The 22,970-nt window shown below is 36.5% G+C and overlaps 1 protein-coding gene across 1 annotated transcript in view; it reads right to left on the bottom strand.

Annotated features, from left to right (window-relative positions):
• Positions 1 to 3,526: 3,526 nt before the first annotated feature.
• Positions 3,527 to 22,970, bottom strand: part of LOC142342664 (uncharacterized) — a 56,459-nt gene continuing 37,015 nt past the window's right edge. Inside the window, exons 9-11 of the mRNA XM_075394128.1 lie at positions 12,113 to 13,225; positions 11,322 to 11,753; positions 3,527 to 4,250 (exon numbers count right to left, since the gene is read on the bottom strand). Coding sequence (XP_075250243.1) covers positions 3,892 to 4,250; positions 11,322 to 11,753; positions 12,113 to 13,225 — 1,904 coding nt within the window. The 3' untranslated portion in view covers positions 3,527 to 3,891. The remainder of the gene's footprint in view (positions 4,251 to 11,321; positions 11,754 to 12,112; positions 13,226 to 22,970) is intronic.

The following is a 22,970-nucleotide window of genomic DNA, read 5'->3' on the forward strand; positions in this document are numbered from 1 at the left end:
TCATGATGACGATATGATATTTCTCTAAATCTCAATTTTCAGAGATATCTCTGTGCATCATGTACGTAGGGTTTCAAAGTATGGCGATGAACGTCTTGCAAAGCAATGCCACCAAGTTGATAGTTTTTGTAGTTAGCAGCTATGTTAACAATTTTTGTTTTAGTTATTTCTGACGAATTGCACGTTTTTGCAAACGCGCGAAGTTTACTCAAAATAAAGCTACCAGAGAAAAATTGTGAGGACAAAGTCAATTTATAGCAGTCTAATTTGGGTGCCATGCCCATTTTAGATTATGTTTACGCTGGTTAGTTCGACTTTTTTTGAGAGCTTAAGCCTATTAAAAGATTAATACTGACCAGAAAAGTAACCAGGCAATTTTCGGAAATATCTGAAGCAAGAGCTTCTTGGTAAAATGTGCAATTGAAATCCAATCAAATTTTCGTATCTCTTTAGCTTTTATTGAGAGATGGTTCAAGGAATACAAAAATTTAATTGGTTTTCAATTGTAAATTTTACCTAGAATTTACTGCTTGACATTCCCGAAAATTGTCAGTTAACTTTTCTGGTCAGCATTATTCTTTTATTAGGTTTAATCTTTGATGTCCTTTTGTTTGGATGCAACATGAACAAAAAAAGTTTTTAAGTGCCAACAATGCAATTTTCGTTCTATAACTATCATCTTACGACTCAAACTCTGAATAACTGCAATATAATAGAACTTCGCTTGCTGCTTGAAAGAATTCTCAATGTTCTTTAATTGATCTGTCAATTACGTGCCACTCCGTTAAAAATTTGCCCTTCCAGAGAACGAGAGGTCAAATTAATTCAGACTAAATAAAGCTATTTTCGAAGGTTTTGGTCTTATTTTAAATTTCTCGGGTTTTTGAAGTATATTTCTGAGATCATTTAGTTTCTCAGTTAATATCTTTGTCAATAAACTTTTGATGAAAAGTTGTTGATTGAGAACCCTTTCGGTTGATTAACTGAATAAAAAATGTTCGCACTGCTTGCAACAAATAATTCTCGATACCCTACATTAAATGGTTTCCGCTCCCGCAAATTTGCAATGTTTTAATGCCCGATAAGGTTGGATTTGAATTTCTTCCTGCTAGCCTAAATCACCTGACTCAAGCTACGAACTATGCGTCTGTGACAAGTTTCCACCACAAAATATATTATGAATTAAATCAAATAAATCATTTTTCAAATCATTTGGCTCACATCAAATATCAGAGCTAAAACAGACTTCACAATCCCTTAAGTTTCAAACAGTAAAATAGTTCAAATAGCAGGAATTGAAAGAGCCCATTCGCCCAGATAACAACACAACCATCATTGTCAGTGCCACCAATAAGGACAGGCTGTCATGAAAAACAAAATCAGCTCAACAATAGAAGCAATTGAAGATGTCACAAATCAATTTCTATTGATAAAAATTAAGTAAGCAAGTTCGAGGAACGGTCGAGAACTCATCTACTGAGGTGCCGATTCTTCTAAGCCCTGTTCCGGTATCTTTATGATTACTTGTTACAATTTCTCCCACTACTAGGAAAATAATTCATTGCACGTATTTCCGTGTAAAGGAGCTGAGGAGAAACAAAACATTCAACATCGAAGTTGGTGCCCAGGATAATATTGACAACGTAATCAACGTCAAATGTCATAAGAAATCAAAGCCTTGATAAACTTCATCAAAAATTGATTAACCAGCTTCTCAACCAGTTTTTCTCTTAATTAAGGAAATCTCTTAATTGGAATACCCAGTAATAACTAAATTTAAACATTAGTATTTCAACTTAAATCTCCTCATAATGAAGTGAGTCATCGGGATTTATCTGATAGACATTGTACCAAAATAAATTTTGCTAAAATTTAATTGCTGTAATCGACGTTTGATTTATATGCAACAAGTTACAGGGGATGGCAAGGGCTGGTCATCCTAATCGGCTACCAATATCGGCGAGAACTCGGCGAGATTAAAACGAAAGCATATTTCTTGATGGTCGTCACAAACATGAATATGAACATCGACTAGTACAAAATGTTAAAATTCAGATTAGCATCTGATCATCAATCAATCAACAAAATGGCACCCAAAATATTTCAATCAATCGATAAAAGGTTTCTATATTTTTTTTCGTGACTCACGTGAACAAAGGGAAGCCATTCTAATATCAAGAATTAAATTTCACAAAACTGAATTCAAGAAATCAAACTCTCCAATTACCATTTTTGCAAAGGTTTCATTAATCGTAACTTGAAGGAACAATATGAACCATATTTCAATGCCAATTTCCAAATTTTCAAACTGACATTGAGTGATCCTAGTTTTCCCAGTTTACGTGAGGTCACTTATTTTCGGTTTTTAATTAAGATCAGCTACAACAAGTACTTGTTTGTTGTACAGTTAAAAGAACTAAGGTAAGTGAGGCGCATCATTCATTCTTTATAAAGATCGTTCCTACAGACAATAAACTAGCAATTAACTTGGGGAGAGAAACATTTATAGAAAAGCAAAAAGAAACAATAAGTCGTTTGAATGAACAAAATAAACTGCTCTAGTACTAAAATTAACTCATAACTTTTTTTTTTATAATAAACGCAATAAATAGGTATTTAATGCTAATGCGACGTGTTACAGTTGAAACGTGGTTCTCATTTCAGAATTTCAATAGTAACCGATGAAGCGGAGTTTGCAATTCGGTTCCCAGTATATTAGAAAAAAACAGCGTGCACGACGCAAAGCTCATCGCTAATCAAATAACCAACTACCGTCGGACAAATTGCTCTCAGACTGTCGAGCGCCTGGTTTCGTCACCAGCTAGCTAAGCTTAAGGGATGTTAGCTTTAGCTTAATTAAAGGTGCGTGATTCAGCGCGGCGGGGAGGGGACATGGGGAGGGGAGCGCACGGGGTGGGGGTTCGAGCGTGCTAGGTTACGGGTGGGACGAAAGCTGAGGAAATATTAAATGAACAGCAGTATTAAAATGTAGCTGTAAAGCATTAAATTGAGCATGAAAACGAAATCCTTAAAGTCTTTTCATTCGGTTTTTATAAACTTACGATCTAAATAAACTCATGAGAAATTTCCATGAAAATTACTCTGGTCATAAAAACTAGTGGGCCTCCAACTACTAAGAACTAATCTCTTTTAACTCGAAATTTGCCCATGCTCATGATTTTTACTGCCTACTTTTTTTAGCTTAGATAATGGGTAACTGCACTGCAAACTCCACTTTCAAAACCATATCTAATAGTCAACAGCACCTATGAGAATATTTTAATCTCACCGATATGATTGCTTGTCAACCGGTTACACAAGGAGCACAAGAAGCAGAGTTGATATAGATAATTCCAGTATTCTTATAGCCATCAGTGTTATTGATCTGTTTCTCTCTTCTATCCAAATTAGATAATGATCTCAAATGATAATGATATGCAGCATCAGCGAAGATTTTGGACCTTTTGAAGAATCATCGAAAAACTACGAATTTCATGATAATATATAATACTGCTGTCACACATAAAAGCAGACACGCAGAACGTTTAGCTAGTTTCGCAGGAGCAAATAAACTGTTAGCTAGTTTTCAAAAGATCCTCAAGAATTCTCCGGTTTCGTTTCAAGGTCTCGAATAATCTAAATGACGAATACAGCACCTTAACTTTTTCAGATATAACCAAATTAAAAAGTACAAAAGAAAACAGCTCCACGAGGCAGTGTGTTTTGTTTAGTTTTCAGGGTTTTAAATTTTTTAAAATTAATTTTGAGCTTTTCCACAAAACTTCAGATCAAGTGAATCAATTCCACCATATAAACAGGTGTTTCCAATTTCACCATTGCATAGCATTTGTTTCAGGACGATGACCTTTATTCAAGGTCACAAAGGATATGCTACCTTGATTCGCTCGATGACGTCACACCATTTGCGGTGCCTCCCGCAGAAGCGCCTGCTGGTGAGACTGAGGCATTGCCCTTCATTTGACCACTTGTTGACACAACGGATGAAGAGGAGGTTGAAGAGGGTTTGCTATTGCCACTCTTGTTGGCTCCACCTCCTGAGCTACTTGCAGCCTGTGCACCTGTATTTGGATTCTGTGTATGTTGCTGCTGTTGTTTCGACTGTCCTTTCATCGCCATATGAGGAGGGGGAGCTGCACTTGATGATGAGGTAATGTTCTCATTTGACTTGGAGTTGTAGTAATTCTGCTTCCGCGGTGATATATCTTTGTTATTGCTAGGCCCGCCGCTACCTAAAATAAAGTGATTGCATACAATAAATGCACAGAAAATTTTGACTCCAAAACGGTCAAAAGAATGGCGGAAAACGCTTTTGATTACAAAGTTTTATTACCTAAGTATTGCAGCAACCCTTAAACTGTAAAGTTTAGAACAACAGTGAAAGAGTGAGCTCCAACATTTTCATAGTGCTCTCCAACTCACCCATGTCAATACATAATTGCCAATAATTGATTTTTCTTAAAGAAAACTCAATTCGTTCACCAGAAACTCAAGTGGTTACGACGGACAAATTGCTCACCAGAAAACATTTGGAACAAACCAATTAACGACGGACAAATTGCTCACCAGAAAACATTTGGAACAAACCAATTAACGACGGACAAATTGCTCACCAGAAAACATTTGGAACAAACCAATTAACGACGGACAAATTGCTCACCAGAAAACATTTGGAACAAACCAATTAACGACGGACAAATTGCTCACCAGAAAACATTTGGAACAAACCAATTAACGACGGACAAATTGCTCACCAGAAAACATTTGGAACAAACCAATTAACGACGGACAAATTGCTCACCAGAAAACATTTGGAACAAACCAATTAACGACGGACAAATTGCTCACCAGAAAACATTTGGAACAAACCAATTAACGACGGACAAATTGCTCACCAGAAAACATTTGGAACAAACCAATTAACGACGGACAAATTGCTCACCAGAAAACATTTGGAACAAACCAATTAACGACGGACAAATTGCTCACCAGAAAACATTTGGAACAAACCAATTAACGACGGACAAATTGCTCACCAGAAAACATTTGGAACAAACCAATTAACGACGGACAAATTGCTCACCAGAAAACATTTGGAACAAACCAATTAACGACGGACAAATTGCTCACCAGAAAACATTTGGAACAAACCAATTAACGACGGACAAATTGCTCACCAGAAAACATTTGGAACAAACCAATTAACGACGGACAAATTGCTCACCAGAAAACATTTGGAACAAACCAATTAACGGCGGACAAATTGCTCACCAGAAAACATTTGGAACAAACCAATTAACGACGGACAAATTGCTCACCAGAAAACATTTGGAACAAACCAATTAACGACGGACAAATTGCTCACCAGAAAACATTTGGAACAAACCAATTAACGACGGACAAATTGCTCACCAGAAAACATTTGGAACAAACCAATTAACGACGGACAAATTGCTCACCAGAAAACATTTGGAACAAACCAATTAACGACGGACAAATTGCTCACCAGAAAACATTTGGAACAAACCAATTAACGACGGACAAATTGCTCACCAGAAAACATTTGGAACAAACCAATTAACGGCGGACAAATTGCTCACCAGAAAACATTTGGAACAAACCAATTAACGACGGACAAATTGCTCACCAGAAAACATTTGGAACAAACCAATTAACGACGGACAAACTGCTCACCAGAAAACATTTGGAACAAACCAATTAACAACGGACAAATTGCTCACCAGAAAACATTTGGAACAAACCAATTAACGGCGGACAAATTGCTCTCGAACAACAAATAATTGTAACATAACCGACTAACGTCGAGCGAATTGCTCAAACGACCAGCGAACGTCATTAGCTACCAACTTGGCTTCGTCACTAGCTAGCCACGGTTTAGTGAGGCTAGCTTTAGCTTAGCGAGCGCAGCGGGGGGGGGGGTTTGATTGTACGGGGTCACATACTTACGGTCTCTGTGCGATGTGCAGGGTGGGGATGGGGGTGAAGAGTGAGAGGGGTTAAGTTTGGGGCGGTGGGGGGGGGGGGGTAGACTCTAAGTACCGCTCTTCACATTATACGCCTCAGAAATAATTTCTATTAATCGCATACTTGGAGCCTAGCGAGCTAAAAGGCTCTAAGATAACTTAATGCGATCTGGGCGCTACCTGTTTATCCCGTTTTTTGAGGACAAAAAGTCAAATGGGTCAGACGAAGAATAGCATAAGATAGAAAGACCACATGACTAATATAATTGCTACAAACTTTTTTTGGGAGCAATTAAACATTGTAGCCTAGATATATGCACTAAGAGGCTTCAGAGACTGCAACAAAAGCTTATTTTAGATCACCAATAAGAATTAGAAAAAATTTGAAACCAATTTTGGGCAATTTTATATGACTTACATGTGTAAACTGTCGCCAATTCAAATCTGCTACCTATTATTAAGATTGAGAGAGTATTATTGACCACGCAAAGTGCAAGAAAAAGTGTAAAAATGTCATTCAAAACCTCAAATTACTCAAGCGAAATGTAGGCCTCATAATGTAAAAATCAATGACGTAAAATGGCGTTAAAATCTCAAGACTTGCATATTCAAAAATTTAGGGGGAAATGCATTCAAATCAAGAATTGGCATTGACGCTACAGCTATGATAAAATTTTGCAAATATAAAAATTTGCAAAAGGCTTTCAAACATGAGCCGTCTAACGTCGCCTAAACTTCTTTCGAAAGACAGTCTGCGAATCAAATTGATTGCGACCTGCTCCAGTAGAGGGGATAGTAGTAGGGATAAATTCATTACGGGGTTTGAAATGGTGTTTACAGCGTATTTTTGCCTAGTAAGAATTACAGTTGCCAACTAAAATCGAAAGCAAGAAATAGTCGAGATTGACCCACTCAGCCTCTAAGAGGGAAATCATCGAAAGAAAAGCGTCTACACATAGGCCATATGAGTACAGGACGGAATCATTAGAAATTTATAGAGCTGAAATTTATAGAGCTTCAAGACAAGCGAAACTCTTTATACGGAACTTAAAAAAAACGAATTCTATTCACGAAGAGGCGTTGATTTAGAGCTATACGGAAATATTTTGCATGTGAAAATTGAAAACGCAACCAACTAACTTAAAACACACCCGACAGAGCTCTGGAAAATAGACACCATTGATTCCCATAACACCGATTGGGATTGAAGGAACAGAAAAACAATTATAAAACTGATTGTTGTACAAAAACATTTTTAAAGCGCGAACTATTTTGACTGGATTTCGTCGATATGCATACTCCTGCTTCTTAACGAGAAGATACAGGGCTAGTATCCATACAAATAAGCATTACATAAGTTAACTATAACTCTGTAAATGAACATAGCCGGCAGATTGCCGGCAAATAGCCACGATAGACGCTTCAGACCTTCCATGGATTTGAAGCAACTAAAAAAGATAGAGATTGACCACCAGTCCTTTAATAGACCACTCGACTTTTTCAGTTACATCCGATCTGTCATTTTTATGAGATACATACGCTCTGTAAGGAAAAAGCCCAAGGTGGCTTTTTCAAAAATGATATTCGAAACCATAAACTCAAGACTCTAATACTCAATAATTAGGGAAAATATGTTTGGCAATACTTAGATACACACTATTGATCTTTAACTAGTAAATTGTCATAAAAATCAAAGTTCATTAAGTGATTTCACAAGTCATTTCTTAAAGTGAGGTAAGTTCCCAGTAACTTCACCACTATAAGTACTTGAAGGACTACCAAACGCGGCTAAGGGCCTCTAATGAAACTTGATGCCCGCTGAGCTTTACCTGTCTATCCCGTTTTGCAAGCTCAAAGTCACGAAAAGTCATCAAAGTCATGAAAGTCAGGGTAAGACGAAACAAAAATCAGTTAGATGAAGAGAAACAATTAGGAGTGAGTGCTATAATAGCCGCCTGGAATTGCAGACGCGGCTATTAATAAGAACAAAGTTCAAGTAGCTGACATCTACAATTGGGCTTTATGTGTTTATCGCTTTTGCTCTCCACTTCCTGTTTTCGCAGCTATAAAAATAGAGACCGACAGGCATCGGTCACAGAAAATTGTAAGGTGAAAATGACAGTGTTAAAAGGGCATAAATGGCATAAAAGCGGAAAGAGAAAAACTACATTTTTTTTAACGGCAAATTTCCAAATACGGATCCAAGTTCGGTCGTGGAGGGAGTGTATTGATGAGGGGGTTCAACTTTTTGGAAAAAATGTACTTAACACTACAAATCTATTGGACGAAAAACAGGATAAAATTAATTGCTACAAACCTCATTTGAGAGCAATTAAAACTGGAAGCATAATTTAGATCACTCAACACGTAAACCAAGAGTTGCTTTCAGTGATTAAGAAATAAAGGAGACAGTTTTTCGATTATATTCCAGTAACTCGAATTTTTACGCCTCTGGGCCAATCGTTTCTTTACTGCGCGACCTATTTTTAAATCAATCACTCCAAAATTTCAAACTCGTCGACAAAGTAAAAAAAATAGGAGCGCTATAAAAGCCGGCTGAGAAAATGAGGGCGACTATAAAACACTAGAAAAAAATTGCTACTAACTTTGAGTGCACAACGCAAAATGGGGGTCATAAACAGAATTGAGATAGTAGAACGGGCAGAAAAGCGGTATAACAGATCAGTAGAACAAAAATCGGCCTCAAATAACTACAATTACCATTTGGAATCCATATTCCTTTTTGGTTTCATATCTAATTAGTATGCACGGTTTTAAAAACAAGCATGCGGTTCTCAGGTTTGAGACGGATCAATCAAACATTTGATCATTTGTTTCCAAATCATCAACAATCTTCAAACAAGTTCAAACGTTAACCACTGCAATCATGAAAAACGCTTTGAAAACACGAATGATAACTCATCAATTAGCCAGTTATCATAATTTTCTACAAGCGTAACTTGAATGGACAGAATCTGCAATAATTTTGCGTTTGTATCAAAAACTTACTTCAAATAGTTAGCGAAAATGTCAGAAACATAACCGACTATCGTCGGGCGAAATGCTCTCAAACGGCCGGCGAGCGGTTGGCTTTGTCAGCAGCTAGCCACGGTTTAGTGAGGCTAGCTTTAGCTTGATTTGACTCTTCAACCTTTAGTTTTCTATCTTTGTTAGTAAATCAAATAAAAAAAGATATTTAAAAAATTTGCAAAAAAATTAAAAGAAAAGATTCCAGATTTCGCAGTGAAATAGTTTGAGACTACTTTTTGTCTCTGGAGTTAAGTCAGGTAACCCATCTGCAAGACTTAAAAAGCTTCGTTGGCCAGTAATGATCGTTAAACTCAGAAAAGGACAAAAACATTCAAAATTTTGAAAGCAATCGAAAATTTTAACAAAATCTTGCTAAAATTCGAGATATTAAATCCTTCAAAACCATTTCATTGACTCAAGACCCTATCCAGTATCCCTATTTAAAGCTTTAAGTAGTTTCACTGGCACATAAAGATCCGTAAATTTGGAACATGAATATAATTTTCCGAAAATTTGAAAAAAAAGTAACTTTTACCAAAAAATTGCTAAAGCTGGAGTCATTAAAATATTGATAACCATTCCATTAAGTATAAATACTATGCGACAGTTTATCACCATACCTTGCAGGAGATCCCTATGACCCTGGTGCCGGAAAAAACGACAAACAAAATTCAAAAAGATTCAAAAACTTGAAACATAGGTGGCAGATTGCCAGAAAATAGCCGCAATAGCTTCGTAGATCTACAGTCTTTTCATTGAAGGCTGATATGTTATCTATTTATTTAAAATCTGTATAAGTTTTTGCTGCCTCTAATACTTGCTCTCTAATAACCTTCATCTAGAGTGACACACGCCCATTTGACCTTATCTCTTTGAATTGAAATAAATAAAAGTCAATTTCAAAGTGAGGAAGTCATTTTTGTGAGTGAGGTAAGTCAAGTGGGACCAAAAAATTAATCACGCAAATGAACAAAAAACTCGCTCCACTAAGAGCTAAAAATGACGTCACGCACGCACTTCAGTTGAAATTGCATGAACGAATGAACAAAAAGCTGATTTAAAGTGGTTGTGACGTCATATGGTCGTAACAAAAATCGTGACGAAACAAAAAAAAACCAAGAGAAGGCCAATTATAGCCCCAGCTATCGCTGTGCGGCTACTAAAAATTGCAATAATTTAAAAATTGCTCATATTAAAATCTTTAAAAACATTCCATTACATCTAGAAGCTATGCAGTAACCCATTATCAAACCCTAGAGGACGTTCAGTGGCTCTTGAGACTGAAGAAACTCGAAAAAAGACCAAAAATTTTAAAAACTTAAAAAATTGCAATTTGCATAAATAACTGCAAAAATTTGTGATACAAGTTGAAAACTAATCCATGGCCAAAAAACATCCTTCATTGAATTTTTATGAAACCCTAACGGAGATTTTCCGTTAAGCTGAAAAACCTGAATAATGACAATAAATGTCAAAAAAAATTTGAAAAAATTCAAGTTTTGAAAAAAAAATGCAAAAAACTGTGGTGTTGAAATCTTGAGACTCATTCCGTTACATTTAGAATCTGTACAGTAACGTATGGTCAATTCCTCTGCTATTGTGGAAGGAGAAACCTAGAAACCGGCAATAATTTTCAAAAACCTGATAAATAAAAATTTTATCGAAAAATTGCTAAAATTTGTGACGAAAAATTTAAAACTATTCCATGGCTCATAAAAATTTTGCACTGACTTATTATTAAACCATTAAGGTTTTCTGGCCCCTGGGTCTAAAAAAAACTTGAATAATGAAAACTAAATGTCAAAAAAATTGAAAAAAAATTGCACGTTTTGTCAAAAACATGCTAAAATTCGTAATGTTGAAATGTTGAAACCATAGTGAGAGGAAGAAGTCATTCAGAAAATTTGACTTTTTCAGCTTTGCAGTGTGAACAATAGCCAAGAGCACCGCAAAATAGCTTCGCTCAGCTTACAGCTTCGCAGCTATAAAAAGCTTGAAAAAAAATGTTAAAATTAGTATAAAATTGCATGGTGAAGCATGCAAAATTTTGCATAAAGACACAATACACATTGACAAAAATTGCTTCAAACTACATTCGAGAGCAATTAACAACTGATAAAACCTTTTGGAAACGGATGTCAACACTTCTCTTCGCTTAGAATCAACAGAAGCGCATTAATTGCGGTTGGAAATGCCGGATCCGCCAATTCTAACCAACGAACCAAAAAATTGCCTCCAATCAGGGTAATATTTCCTCAAACCCAGTAGATTATTTCTTTAATTTCTAACCCCGTTGTAGTATTTGTTTGGGCACTATGAGATTCTGTCGTTGGTTCTCCTGCTGGTGTGGATTTTGATTATGCTGTTTCGCAGGAGTGTTGCTTGAATTGCTACCTCTAGAGTGTTGCTGTTGATTATTGTGAGACTGTTTGGAGATATGTGGGTGTGACACAGATTGTTGTTGATGTTGGCTATTTTTGTTGGATTGATAACTTCTGTTTCCAGAGTACTCGTTATTAGAGCACGTGGAGCTGGAGCTCCTTGGTTCTTTTGAGTTTTGCTGTTGAGGTTGGAGGTGGTTCGAATGGTCTGAATTGACGCTGAGCTGATTGACTGAGTTAGAACCTGCAGGAACAGTGCTGTCAGGATCTCGTGGCCTGTTGGGACTACTGTTGCTGTCTCCTGATCTGTCTTCGCCCTCAGTCTGTATCCTGAAGCCCTCTGTAACACAAGATTTTTGGGAGAAAAAATCATAAGTTGAGAGAATCTTGATCAATATATACGATAAATATATCAAGAAAAAGTATGTTCGCAATTAAAGATGGGCACTTTTGTCAATTAGCACTTTTGTCATTTTTTTGTTTTAATTTTTGGTGTTCAATACTTTATTATTAAACTAACTGACAACGTCTGCTCCTCAGATATCCGCTTTGGCTCAGAGCTCCTGTGCTACTTCTTTTTTTACATATAATTTCAACCTTGAGTAAACTCTTACAAACTGCGAGGCTTCAGTGACTAAAGTCTCAATTCAACTTCAATAGATTGATTACACATTGTGAAAACGTTCGTTTGAATCTAACCTGAATTCAGAATAGTATTCATTGATGGTTCTGCACAATCATGGAAACAATGTCCTGGGCGACCACAATTCGAACAGAACACCTCTCTGGGAGCTGTGGGCGACAACACCAAATTTGACCCAGGCCCACCTGGCATTTCCATAGGCTGACCAGTAGCCGCTTCCATGGCCATACCGGGTACGTGTGTTATGAAATGGTTCGTCGGTAAGAGGTGCTTATGGTACGTTGGTGTCATGACAATCTGACCAGGAACCAAATTTGAAGTCACTGCTAAGTTGTTGTATGGTTGCCTGTTAGGCATCGGCAGTTGGTTGCCCTGTGCGTGATGCAAGAGTTGCCAAACCTGAGGGTTTATGGTTGGGGCGGCTGCGGCAGTGGGATGTTGCGATATGAATGCTCGATCAGGGATGTTAAGGTTGGCGGCTCCTGTAGCCGCTACTGCACCGTACTTAAAAGGCATCAGCGTCTGACCCAAACCAGTCTGGGGTTCCACAGGCGCCAACTTATTCAGAGCTGCTAAATTTGACAAGGCAGTTTGTCTACTGGCTGGATCGTGAAGATGCTGATCCAACAACCATGCTGTTGGAGGCTGTGGCGGGATTGCATGCTTCATAGCATTACCGCCATCGACTGACCCAGTAGCTTCCCTTTGGGGAAACTGATTCCCGGTCGAGTTTGGAAGTTGGTCAGGATTGGTCTGCGCAGAACCCGATGGTCCAGGCACATTGTTATTGGGACTAAGTTTAGGAGCCGACGCGACACCTTTGACAATGTCCGATGCCAGAGGAACTTTCACGTTTGGCGGGTTACTAAGGTTAGCTTTAGACTCAGACAAATTATTAACATTTGGCGCATTGGAGGAACTGACCGCACCCTGTCCTGGGTTCAAATTCTGCGTGGACATCGTGGGAGCATTTTGATTGGATGGATTTTGAGCTAGATGTTGGGGAGGAGGGGCTTGATAGAAGCATGGATGAATTGGAACATGTATAACACCAGCGTTGCCCATGCCAGCCGCTTGTACTGCAGCCAGACCATGTGGAGTGAGCATTATGATGTTGTCATTGGACCCCTCGCCAGTTGCGATGCTCAGCCTCATTGCTGGGTTCGCGTCTAAATATATAAATATAAACCGACAAACATCGGACGAAGTGCTTTTGAAGGATTGGCGGGGATCAATTTAGTTCAGAGTGGCGGAGCGTTAATAAATATATTAATCTCATCTTAATCTTAACTAACATCGGATGATTTGCTCTCGAACGAAAAGCGGGGGACAATATAACAAGAGGGTGTGTAGCTGAGAAATTTTTAATGGGTGCAAAAAATGACCCCAGAGGGCCGTTCCAACCCGCGACCACTAAGCTACACCGGCTTTGATTCTCAATCGCTTTTATTTTAGCAAATTTTATTTCGGAATGAGAGCAATAAAGATAACGCAAAAATTACGTGAAGCGCGAAAGAGTCACTTGAAAGCAAAGATGTTCTAGAAAAAAGCGCAAAAACAGTTGAGTGAAAAAGTCCAACCCAACATCGGCGCATACTTAAATCGACTTTCGATGGAAAACTACTGCGAATGCGGTCAATTTTGACCATGCAAAAAAGTCAAGCGTTAAAACAATTGTTATAAAAAAATATCTTTTCCTTTTATCCCCCTCCAGTTCAGAGGGCATATATGATTTGCATCCCCCAAAAATACGCACCAAATTTTTACAATGGTATAGTATGTAATTACACGTGCTCAACAACTGGGGTAGGGGTAGAAATGGAAACTATCACTAGAAGTGAGCACAGAAGATTCCACAATAAAAGTGGTCAAGCGAAACTTTTGCATAAGACACACTACTCCAAACAAAGCTGGCAGATTGTCAGAAAATAGCCGCAATAGCTTCGTAGATCTGCAGTCTCTAAGGTAGCCGGCATATTGCCGAAAGACAGACGCCGTTGACGCGCTTGATGCACATCGGGATTAAAACAAAAAAGACAGAAATTGACCGATTTTTTTGTTTCTTTTTCAGTGTCAAAAAATAAAAGTTTTAATTTGGCGTGCAGATTCAACCAGATTCTGAAACTGAAAGCCAATAAGCTGAATACCGATCTCAGCAAGCAAACCCTCAATGAACTTTGATAACCTAATGCTCAATGACTTAATGACTAGGCTTCATACCGTCTCTTTTGATTTGCTTTTGACTTATCCGACAGATCAAAAGGTAAAGCAAAATTAACAAAGGAGAGTGCCTATCTAATAGCGGTTGACAGGCTGGTGGTGGCTATTGAAAAGTTTATAAAAGAAACAGACCAAAGAAAAGAAAATTATTTAGTGCTGAGATGTTCGTTGTTAATTAAGAATCTCTATTACGTATAGCTCATTCTATTGGCTGCTTTCAAATAAACTTCAATTAGAGTCACACACAAAGACTTGACCTTATCTCTTTGAATTATAGTACAGAAAAGTCAATTGGAGAGAGAGGAAGTCATTTTTGAGAGTGAGGTAACGTGTGAGCAAAAATTTAATCACGCGAAAACAAATAATCACTTCACTAAGAGTGAAAAATGATGTCATGCACGCAATTCAGTTGAAATTGCATGAATTAATGAACAAAAAGCAGATTTGAAGTGGTTGTGACGTCATATGGTCGTAACAAAAATCTTGACGACGAAAAAAAGAAGGCTGATTGCAAACATAGCTGACAGATTGCCGGAAAATAGCCGAAATAGCGTCATAGATCCGCTTTTCATTAGAGGCTGAGAGGTTATACTTTGATCTAGAATCTTTATGAGTTATTGTCGCCTCTACTAGCTGATATCAAATAACCTTCATTTAGAGTGACACACATTCACTTGACCCTATCTCTCTTAATTAAAGTAAAGTCACATTCGAAGTGAGCAAGTCATTTTTGAGTCTGCGGCAAGTCACGTGTGACCAAAACTTAATCACGCGCATGAACAAACATAGCAGGACAAGTCCTGAAATACAATTCAAATAATTGAAAGAACAACTCAGACGTACTCTACTAGAACTGACCAGCAGATCAATTGAACAATGCCAACCAAAACAAACAAAATCATCAAAAAAATTGAGAAACTAAAAGAATCAAAATTAAACAAAAATATACTCATTGCTAAAACTCTTGAAGCTTTTAAACCTAAAGTAAAATTTTTCCCTTTAAAAAACCTATTTCAAAAAAATGTTCAAAACCAATTTTTGTTTCTGAAATTGGTCCAGTATTATATCTGCAAGACCTGCAAAAAATTCATTGGCCCTTGAAGATCGATTAACTCGAAAATGAAGAAAAAATTTAGAAAAGAATCAGTTGCAATATATAAGGAAATGTTGCTAAAAATTGTGATATAAATGTCTTCGGATCGCTTCTGTGTCTCTAGAGGCTATCCAGTAACCCAATTCCAAGCTGTAAAAAACTCATTGGCTCATAGATCGATAGGCAAAAGTTTTTAGAAAAAATTTCAAACTTCAAAAAATAGAAAATCTTTCTTTTAAAATGTCAAAAACCATTTAATTGCCCCCTAGCAACTATTTAATAACCTACTATCAAACCCTGGATGAGGTTACCTGGCTACTGAGACAAAAAAAAACAAATAAAACAAATGTTTCGAAAAAACTTGAAAAAAATTGCAAATTTAATCAAAAAACTTTTAGAAGTCGAAAGTTAAATTGTTGAAAACAAATCCATTGAAACTAAAAACCATGCAGTCACTTTTTATCAGAACGTGGAATATGTTTTCTCGCACTTCAGAATGGACTAATATCAAAAACTGACAAACTTTAGCAAGCCTTAAAAAAATTGATTTTATCAAAAAAAATGCTAAAATTCGAGATATTAAAATGGTAAAAGCCATTCCATTGTTACCAGAAATCATGCAGTGCCCTATTAAAAAACCGCCAAGGAGATTGCCTAGTCCCTGAAGCTGGAAAAACTGAAAAAATGAACATTTTCAAAAAACCTGAAAATGCGAATTTTGACAAAAAAAATTTGTGATATTCAAAAGCTGAAAGCTATTCCATGGCAACTCAAAAATATTCAGTAACTTGTGATCCAAATCCTGATTAGGTTTTCTGCCCCCTGGGACTCAAACAACTTGAATAATGACAATAAATGTCAAAAAATATGAAAAAAATTGCACGTGATGGCAAAAAGTTGAAAACGATTCCATTACCATCAAAAAATATGCAGTAATCTATCATCAGACCCTTTATCAAACCCAAGAGGAGGTTTTTTGGCACCTAGGATTAAAAAAAACTCAAAAAAATGCCAGACATTTTCAAAAAAACCTGAAAAAATTGCAGAAATTCGTATCATTTTGCGTGTTTATGTTTGTAGTACCAAAACATATAGCTCATAAAATGGTCATACCAAGCAATTTTGTCTTGCAAAGGCCTTCATCAACTTCTAAAAGCTTCAATCTAAGACTAATGCAAACGAAAAATCACAAAAAAAACACGAAAAATTGCACAATTTTGAGCCCAAAAACTTCTAAAAATGACCTTTTAACCTTAAATTAAGGCCAACACAGCAGCTGCACCACTATAAGCACTTGAAGGACTACTAAAGTCCACTTTGGGTCTCTAATGAAACTTAATGCTCGCTGGGCTTTACCTGTTTATCCCGTTTTGAAAGATCACAGTCATTGAAAAATGTGTGAACACATCTTAAAAAAAATACAGCGCACCAATACAATTCAAATTCTTTGAATTGTAAAAAAACCGCTTCACTAAGAATGAAAAATGATGTCACGCACGCAATTTAGTTGAAATAGCATGAGTTGCACAGAGCTCTAAACTTTTCAGAACTCAAAGCTGCTCAAGCCTTACTCGGTGCAGTGCATATTAAACCAAGAAACAAAGTTTTGTCATTAACCCTAACAAAATCTCAAGAGCTCGATTGCAATACAAATTCTTTAAACAATCCAGCAGATCGCCGGAGAATAGAATCCCTGACCGACGTTGAAACTGACACCGTAGAGAAAAAAAGTGACGACAGCCTTTTTCAAGTGTCAAAAACCGCTTTAATCAGTGAAACAGTGAAAGAAGTACGCCAAAGGTCAATAGTGAAATTGTGTTATATGAATTAAAGAAGGAGCGCATAAATAATAGTGGGAAAAGCTGGGTGGAGTGAAGGTGAAATGATATTATGTCTGAAGAGCATTATCGGTGGATCGTATAAAAGATAATAAGTCGCATGAAGTTGTTGGTCACACCAATAATGTGCCTAAAAAGCCAGCAGAACAAAAATAACTATTGCAAACTTCGTTTGAGTGCAATTTAAACGAAGCTTCACAAATATAGCACGGGCAGCTGAAAGGTATGCTCCCGGTGAAAATTTTTGCATTCTGAGAGAACTTAGCCTTTAAAAAGCACTACAAAGGGAACAGACAATTGGGATTGAAAGAACCAAAAAATGAAAAGTGATTTTTGTATAGATGTAGAGATGGTAACAAAGACTTATAAAAACAAAGCTCAAGTAGCGTGAATCTAAAATTAGGGCTTATGGGTTTATTTCGTTCTAGTCCCGATTTCGTTTTTATGACTCGTTCATTTTAGATTGCTTTGCTGAGCAACTGCTCTTTAAAAGCAATATGAGCCAAGAATACAAATAGCCAAAAGAGGTCAAAAATATTTCAAGGAATATGTTGAACAAGCTGTGACTTACGGTAATGCGAACAAAAAATTATTCGAAGTCAAAACAACATAGCGGGACAAGTCCTGAATTACAATCCAAAGAATCGAATTAGCTAATAACCTAAAAATTAACAATTTCATAGCCAAATCAAAGTAAGACAGTGACAAAGACCATGACCCATCGTAAATGCACAAAAAATCTAAGAACAATTTCCGGTTTTAAAAACTTAAATTTCCGGGATTTAAATTCTTAATAATCACTAAAAATAGGAAAAATTTACAAAAAATCACCTCTAAGCATCCTTAGAATGAGTAAGCAATACGATAACCTTGTAAACATAAACCAACTAATGTCAGAAGAATTGCTCTCGAACGACCGGCGAGTGGAAAAGCATTTGACCCCACCGGGATTCGAACCATTGACCTCCCTCTTCATAAACATTTGCACTGCCTACTGTGCAATTTGGCCTTTATTTTTGCTATGCTGCAACCGATTTTATATTAGCAACAAACTTAACTTCGGAGTGAGAGCAATAGGGATCACTCAAAAATGAAGAACGAAAGCGTAAAAAAGTCACTTGAGAAGTCAAAGAAAATTCTAGAAGAAAAGCGCAAAATGGTCAAGCGAAAAATTTGCATAAAAAAGACCAACACGTTTACACTAATTGCTATAAACTTCGTTCAAGAGCAATTAAAAATCAAGGACGCTAAGCAAAATCTTAAAAAATGATCAGAAGTAATCAGAAAAGAATATCTTTCAAAGACAGTGGTTTTGAAGTAAAAGAACCTCATAAAAAAAGGCCAAATTCCAGAAACATTACCCGAAACTCCGAGCCAATAAATCGGCCAAAATTACGCCGCACCAGAGGGCCAATAGAAACTGTTAGCTTGGAGATTAAGTCACAAGAACACGAGAAATACGAAAGGACGCAAGACTGAAAAATCAACATTTCTTTATTTGACAAGAGAGCTTAAAAATTATCATAAAAACAGCTATGAAGTCAAGCGAATAATTAGATTCACTTATTCTCGACCGACGGAACCTGGCTTTGATCAGACTGAAATAGAGACAAAAAATATTTTCGCAAAAAAAGAAAACAAAAACTACTGCTAGTGCTTTTTTGGCAACAAATAGAGTAAAACTCAAAGAATGCAAGAGCTACGGAATGAACACAATATTTCGATTAAACAAATCCTATTAGCAATCGATGAGATGTCCTTAATGAAGATTAAATATTAAGATAGCAATAATTAAAACAGATACTGTCGAAACTCAAAAATTCAGTATCAGTTTCTGACAAAGAGCGCATGTCATCGAAAGCAAAAACTTTGAGTTGAAATAATAACTTCGATTTAGTTTAAGACCTGTCATTATTGAGGTAATGAAATAAGACAATAAAATGAACAAAAAATCAAAAATTCGACAACATTTTTTGAAAAAAATGGTGTAAAAGTCATAGAAAGCATTAGCTTTGAACTGAAACAATTAAAACATAAACCGACTAACGTCGGAAAAATTGCTTTCGAAAGACAGAGGGGGAGAACTGTTCTTTATGAATGCAAAAACCTCCTAGTCCGATTCCTTCACCTCAACAGAGGCATTAACCACTCGGCCATCAGGGCTTGTCATGGCATCACTAACAATCGGTTTTTTTAACAACAAACTCTATTTCGGAGTGAGAGCAAATGAAATCCCTCAAAAATTAAGAACAAGGGCCAAAAAAGTGCTTGAGAAGTCAAAGATCATCCTCGAAGAAACGTGCGAAAACAGTGAAGCAAAAAATCTGCATGAAGAAAAGACACATGCGTTTACAATAATTGCTTCTCATTCGAGAGAAATTACTCAACTAAAATGATCCCTAATAGCAACCTATGAGACTTGTTGGTAATGAGATTTAATGATGCTACAACAAAAAGTACAACAAATACTCGCAAAACTCAAAAGTTCATTTAAAATTTTAGAGAACAAGTAGTGTTTAGGACATGGAAACCATTAGCCATAAACAATTAACTAGGTTCGTTTATAGCTCATTAGAAAACGATGAGACCTCTCAGTAATGATACTAAAAATAAGACAACAGAAATATTAATAAAATGGGGCAAAAACCAAATCACTGATATTATCTGACAACAAATAGCGTCAAACTGCTAAGGAGCATTAGTTGCCCTTCAATCAATTGCAGATAGGCGCAATTAGAACACATATATATCATATTAAGAGCACTCAAGAGAAAAATCTTCCAAAACAGAAACCAAATTGACGCACGTGAAAAATCTCGCTTTCAAAACGAAAATTTGGAAATTTCAAACACCAAATTCTCACTCCGCTTCACAGGTCATTTGAATCAAAATCATGCTTCAAACCAACTCACTTTTCCGCTCTATTTACTTTTCCTTTGGGTTTAAAATCAGCACTCTAATTTGACTTCTCATGTGAAAAACCGAAAAAATTACGAACAATCTTGAGAGCACACCAATACAATCCAAAAACGGGTTGTAACAAATAGCCGCTGTAAGAGCCGCCTGAGAAGACCAGCGCGGCTATTAATGATAACAAAAATTCATTTTATTGAGAAGGAAGTTCGGGAAAAATGTTAGAAAAAATGTTAGAAAAAATGTTAAAGTCTTGCACGTGAGAACATTTCAATGTTAAATATGAATTAAATGTCAAACGTTTTGATATAAGCCTATCAATTTTTGATACACGAATCCATGATATCTCTCAAAATTGAGGCATATTAAAAATTTAAGGTAAATTTTCAGTTTTTACTTCGGAAACGGTGATAACCATTGTGAGACTGTACAGAGTAAAAATCAGAAAAGCAAAAACTGCTTATCAACAGTTCGTTAAGCTCAAACAGAATTGAGCAATGATTTCGTGTAATATTTAGGAAAGATATCAAGCATTTAGGACAAATTTTTGGGTTTTTGATTATTTCTATACCAATAGTGACCATTTTTGTACTAAGAATGCAGTTTCATGAGATTTCTAATTCAAAAAATTTGGGTTTGGAGATATTCATGAACATAGCCGGCAGATTGCCGGAATAGCTGCGAAAGAATAGACCTGCGTGCCATATAATAGAGATAGAAACAGATAGATCTAAATTGAAAAAAAAAATTGACGCCGCTCAACTAGGCTAAAAAACATTCAGCGATAAATCAATAAAGGTTGTTAAAATGCATTCTACAGAAGCCTCTTATTAGGGACCTTTACTGCACACATGAGTTCCTTTGACCTTAAACAAATTCAAATTAAACCTAAGTTTTAAAGTGCAAAAGTCATTTTATTGAGTGAGGTAAGTCACGTATGATCAAAATCTAATCACGCAAATAACCTAAAAACTTTTGCTAAAGCGAGTGAGAAATGACGTCAAGCGCGCAAATGCCGTTAGTGAGAGGAAGAAGTCATTCAGAAAATTTGACTTTTTCAGCTTTGCTGTGTGAACAAATGCAAAACGAAAAAAGAGCGTCAGACGACGAAACAAAAAACATAGCAGGACAAGTCCTGACGTACAATTCAAAGAAATTTCATTGACTAAACAGAAAACTAGACCTTGAACGGACTATGAATGGATTGGAGAAACCATTTAGAAAAAAATCCGATCCAAAAAATCGAAAAAAAACAGTAAAAAATCAAAGTGAAATTGCAGCATGTGAACAAAAAACCACTACCGATAAAGCGAATTTTTGTTCAAACACCGTATTCTCACTCTACTTTAAAATTAGAGCGAAAAAATTTCACGCCGCAAAACCACTCGCTTTTTCGCTCCATTTCCTGTTTCGGCGTGACCAAAATCACTACTCCAATTTGACTTCAAAAATCATGAAAATGTGTGAACAGATCTTAAAAAAAAAAAAGACAGCGCCCCAATACAATTCAAATTCTTTGAATTGTAAAAAACCAAGAGCACCGCAATATAGCTACGCTCAGCTTACAGCTTCGCAGCTATAAAAACAAACAACTTGCAGACATATCACCGGTAAATTTTTAAAAGGTGGGAAAAGTTAGGAGACCCGGAGAGCTTTAATTTTGTTCCTTATCCACAACCCAATTACATGACAAAAATTTGGTCCTAGCACTGAATATGAGGAAGTTTGGAAACCAATTTGATGATTATGAATGCCATCATTTCGCCAATTAGAGCTCCGCTCCGCTTCGCGGTCCTTAAAATCTGCTTCTATATAATGTATCGGTGGCGATCACCGTGTCGCATTGACATAAGCGGTAAAAAACCCTAATCATACACAACGATGGTTCAAATCCTTGCCTTCGAAATTGCAGTTCAAGGTTGAGTAGTTTAAATGCGAGCAAAGAATGGGAAAAATTTTACTTTTGCGAAAACATACCAGAGGTTTCCATCGAATCAAGAGGTAATAATGATTAATTGCCTGTTTTGCTAATTGTACAAGATTTGAACTACTCCGAAACCACAAGCAAATTTTGTCTCGAATGAAATCACTGCCACCTAGCGTCCGAAAAATAAGATAACGGGACGGCCGCGTTTTATTTAATTTCCTTTACCATTGCGATTAAAAATCAAAGCTTTATAATATTTCGAATAGGAAGTTACGCTTCCCAGGTTGAAAAAGTTACAACCATAATAATCACACCTTTTCCACATGAATGAACGATCTCTTTTTATAAGTCCTCTTTTCCTCTAAGCACAAACTATGTGTTTAAGGTGAGTATCTCATTTAACATTTAAAAAACATGAATCTGTAACTGTGCCATCAAAAAGCTTTACCAATATAAAAAGCAACATCATTAATGAAAAAATTCGAGGATTTGAGTAAAATGTCATTTAAATTCCATCAAAGTATTCCGTAATTTTTTTTTCAAGAGTAAATCATCAACCGTTGTATTTTTCGCAGCTTGATTTAAAAAAATGGAGTACTATTCATAACAGCATTAGTTAGCATTACTTTGATTATCCGAGCCTCTCTTACCAGCAACTTTGAACCCCTTTTTGATGGTTTTGGACTGGAGCATATTTACATTTCAATTAAAAACCCAAATTAGATAATCTGAATCGTAACATTATCAAACTTGTTGCCAGTGGCAATCTTGAGACCATACCCCCAAAATCCATGTTCTGTGTGAACTCATTCATGTTTTACATGTCTGAAATCTCAGACAACCACTCTGAAATAAATTGAACTGAAACTTAGCGACTGATCTTGGCAAAAATTATTCACGAAAGCCATTGACATGTTATTTGA

The sequence above is a fragment of the Convolutriloba macropyga genome, chromosome 1 (genome assembly GCF_964194025.1).
Source record: "Convolutriloba macropyga chromosome 1, txConMacr16.3, whole genome shotgun sequence".
NCBI lineage: Eukaryota > Metazoa > Xenacoelomorpha > Acoela > Convolutidae > Convolutriloba > Convolutriloba macropyga.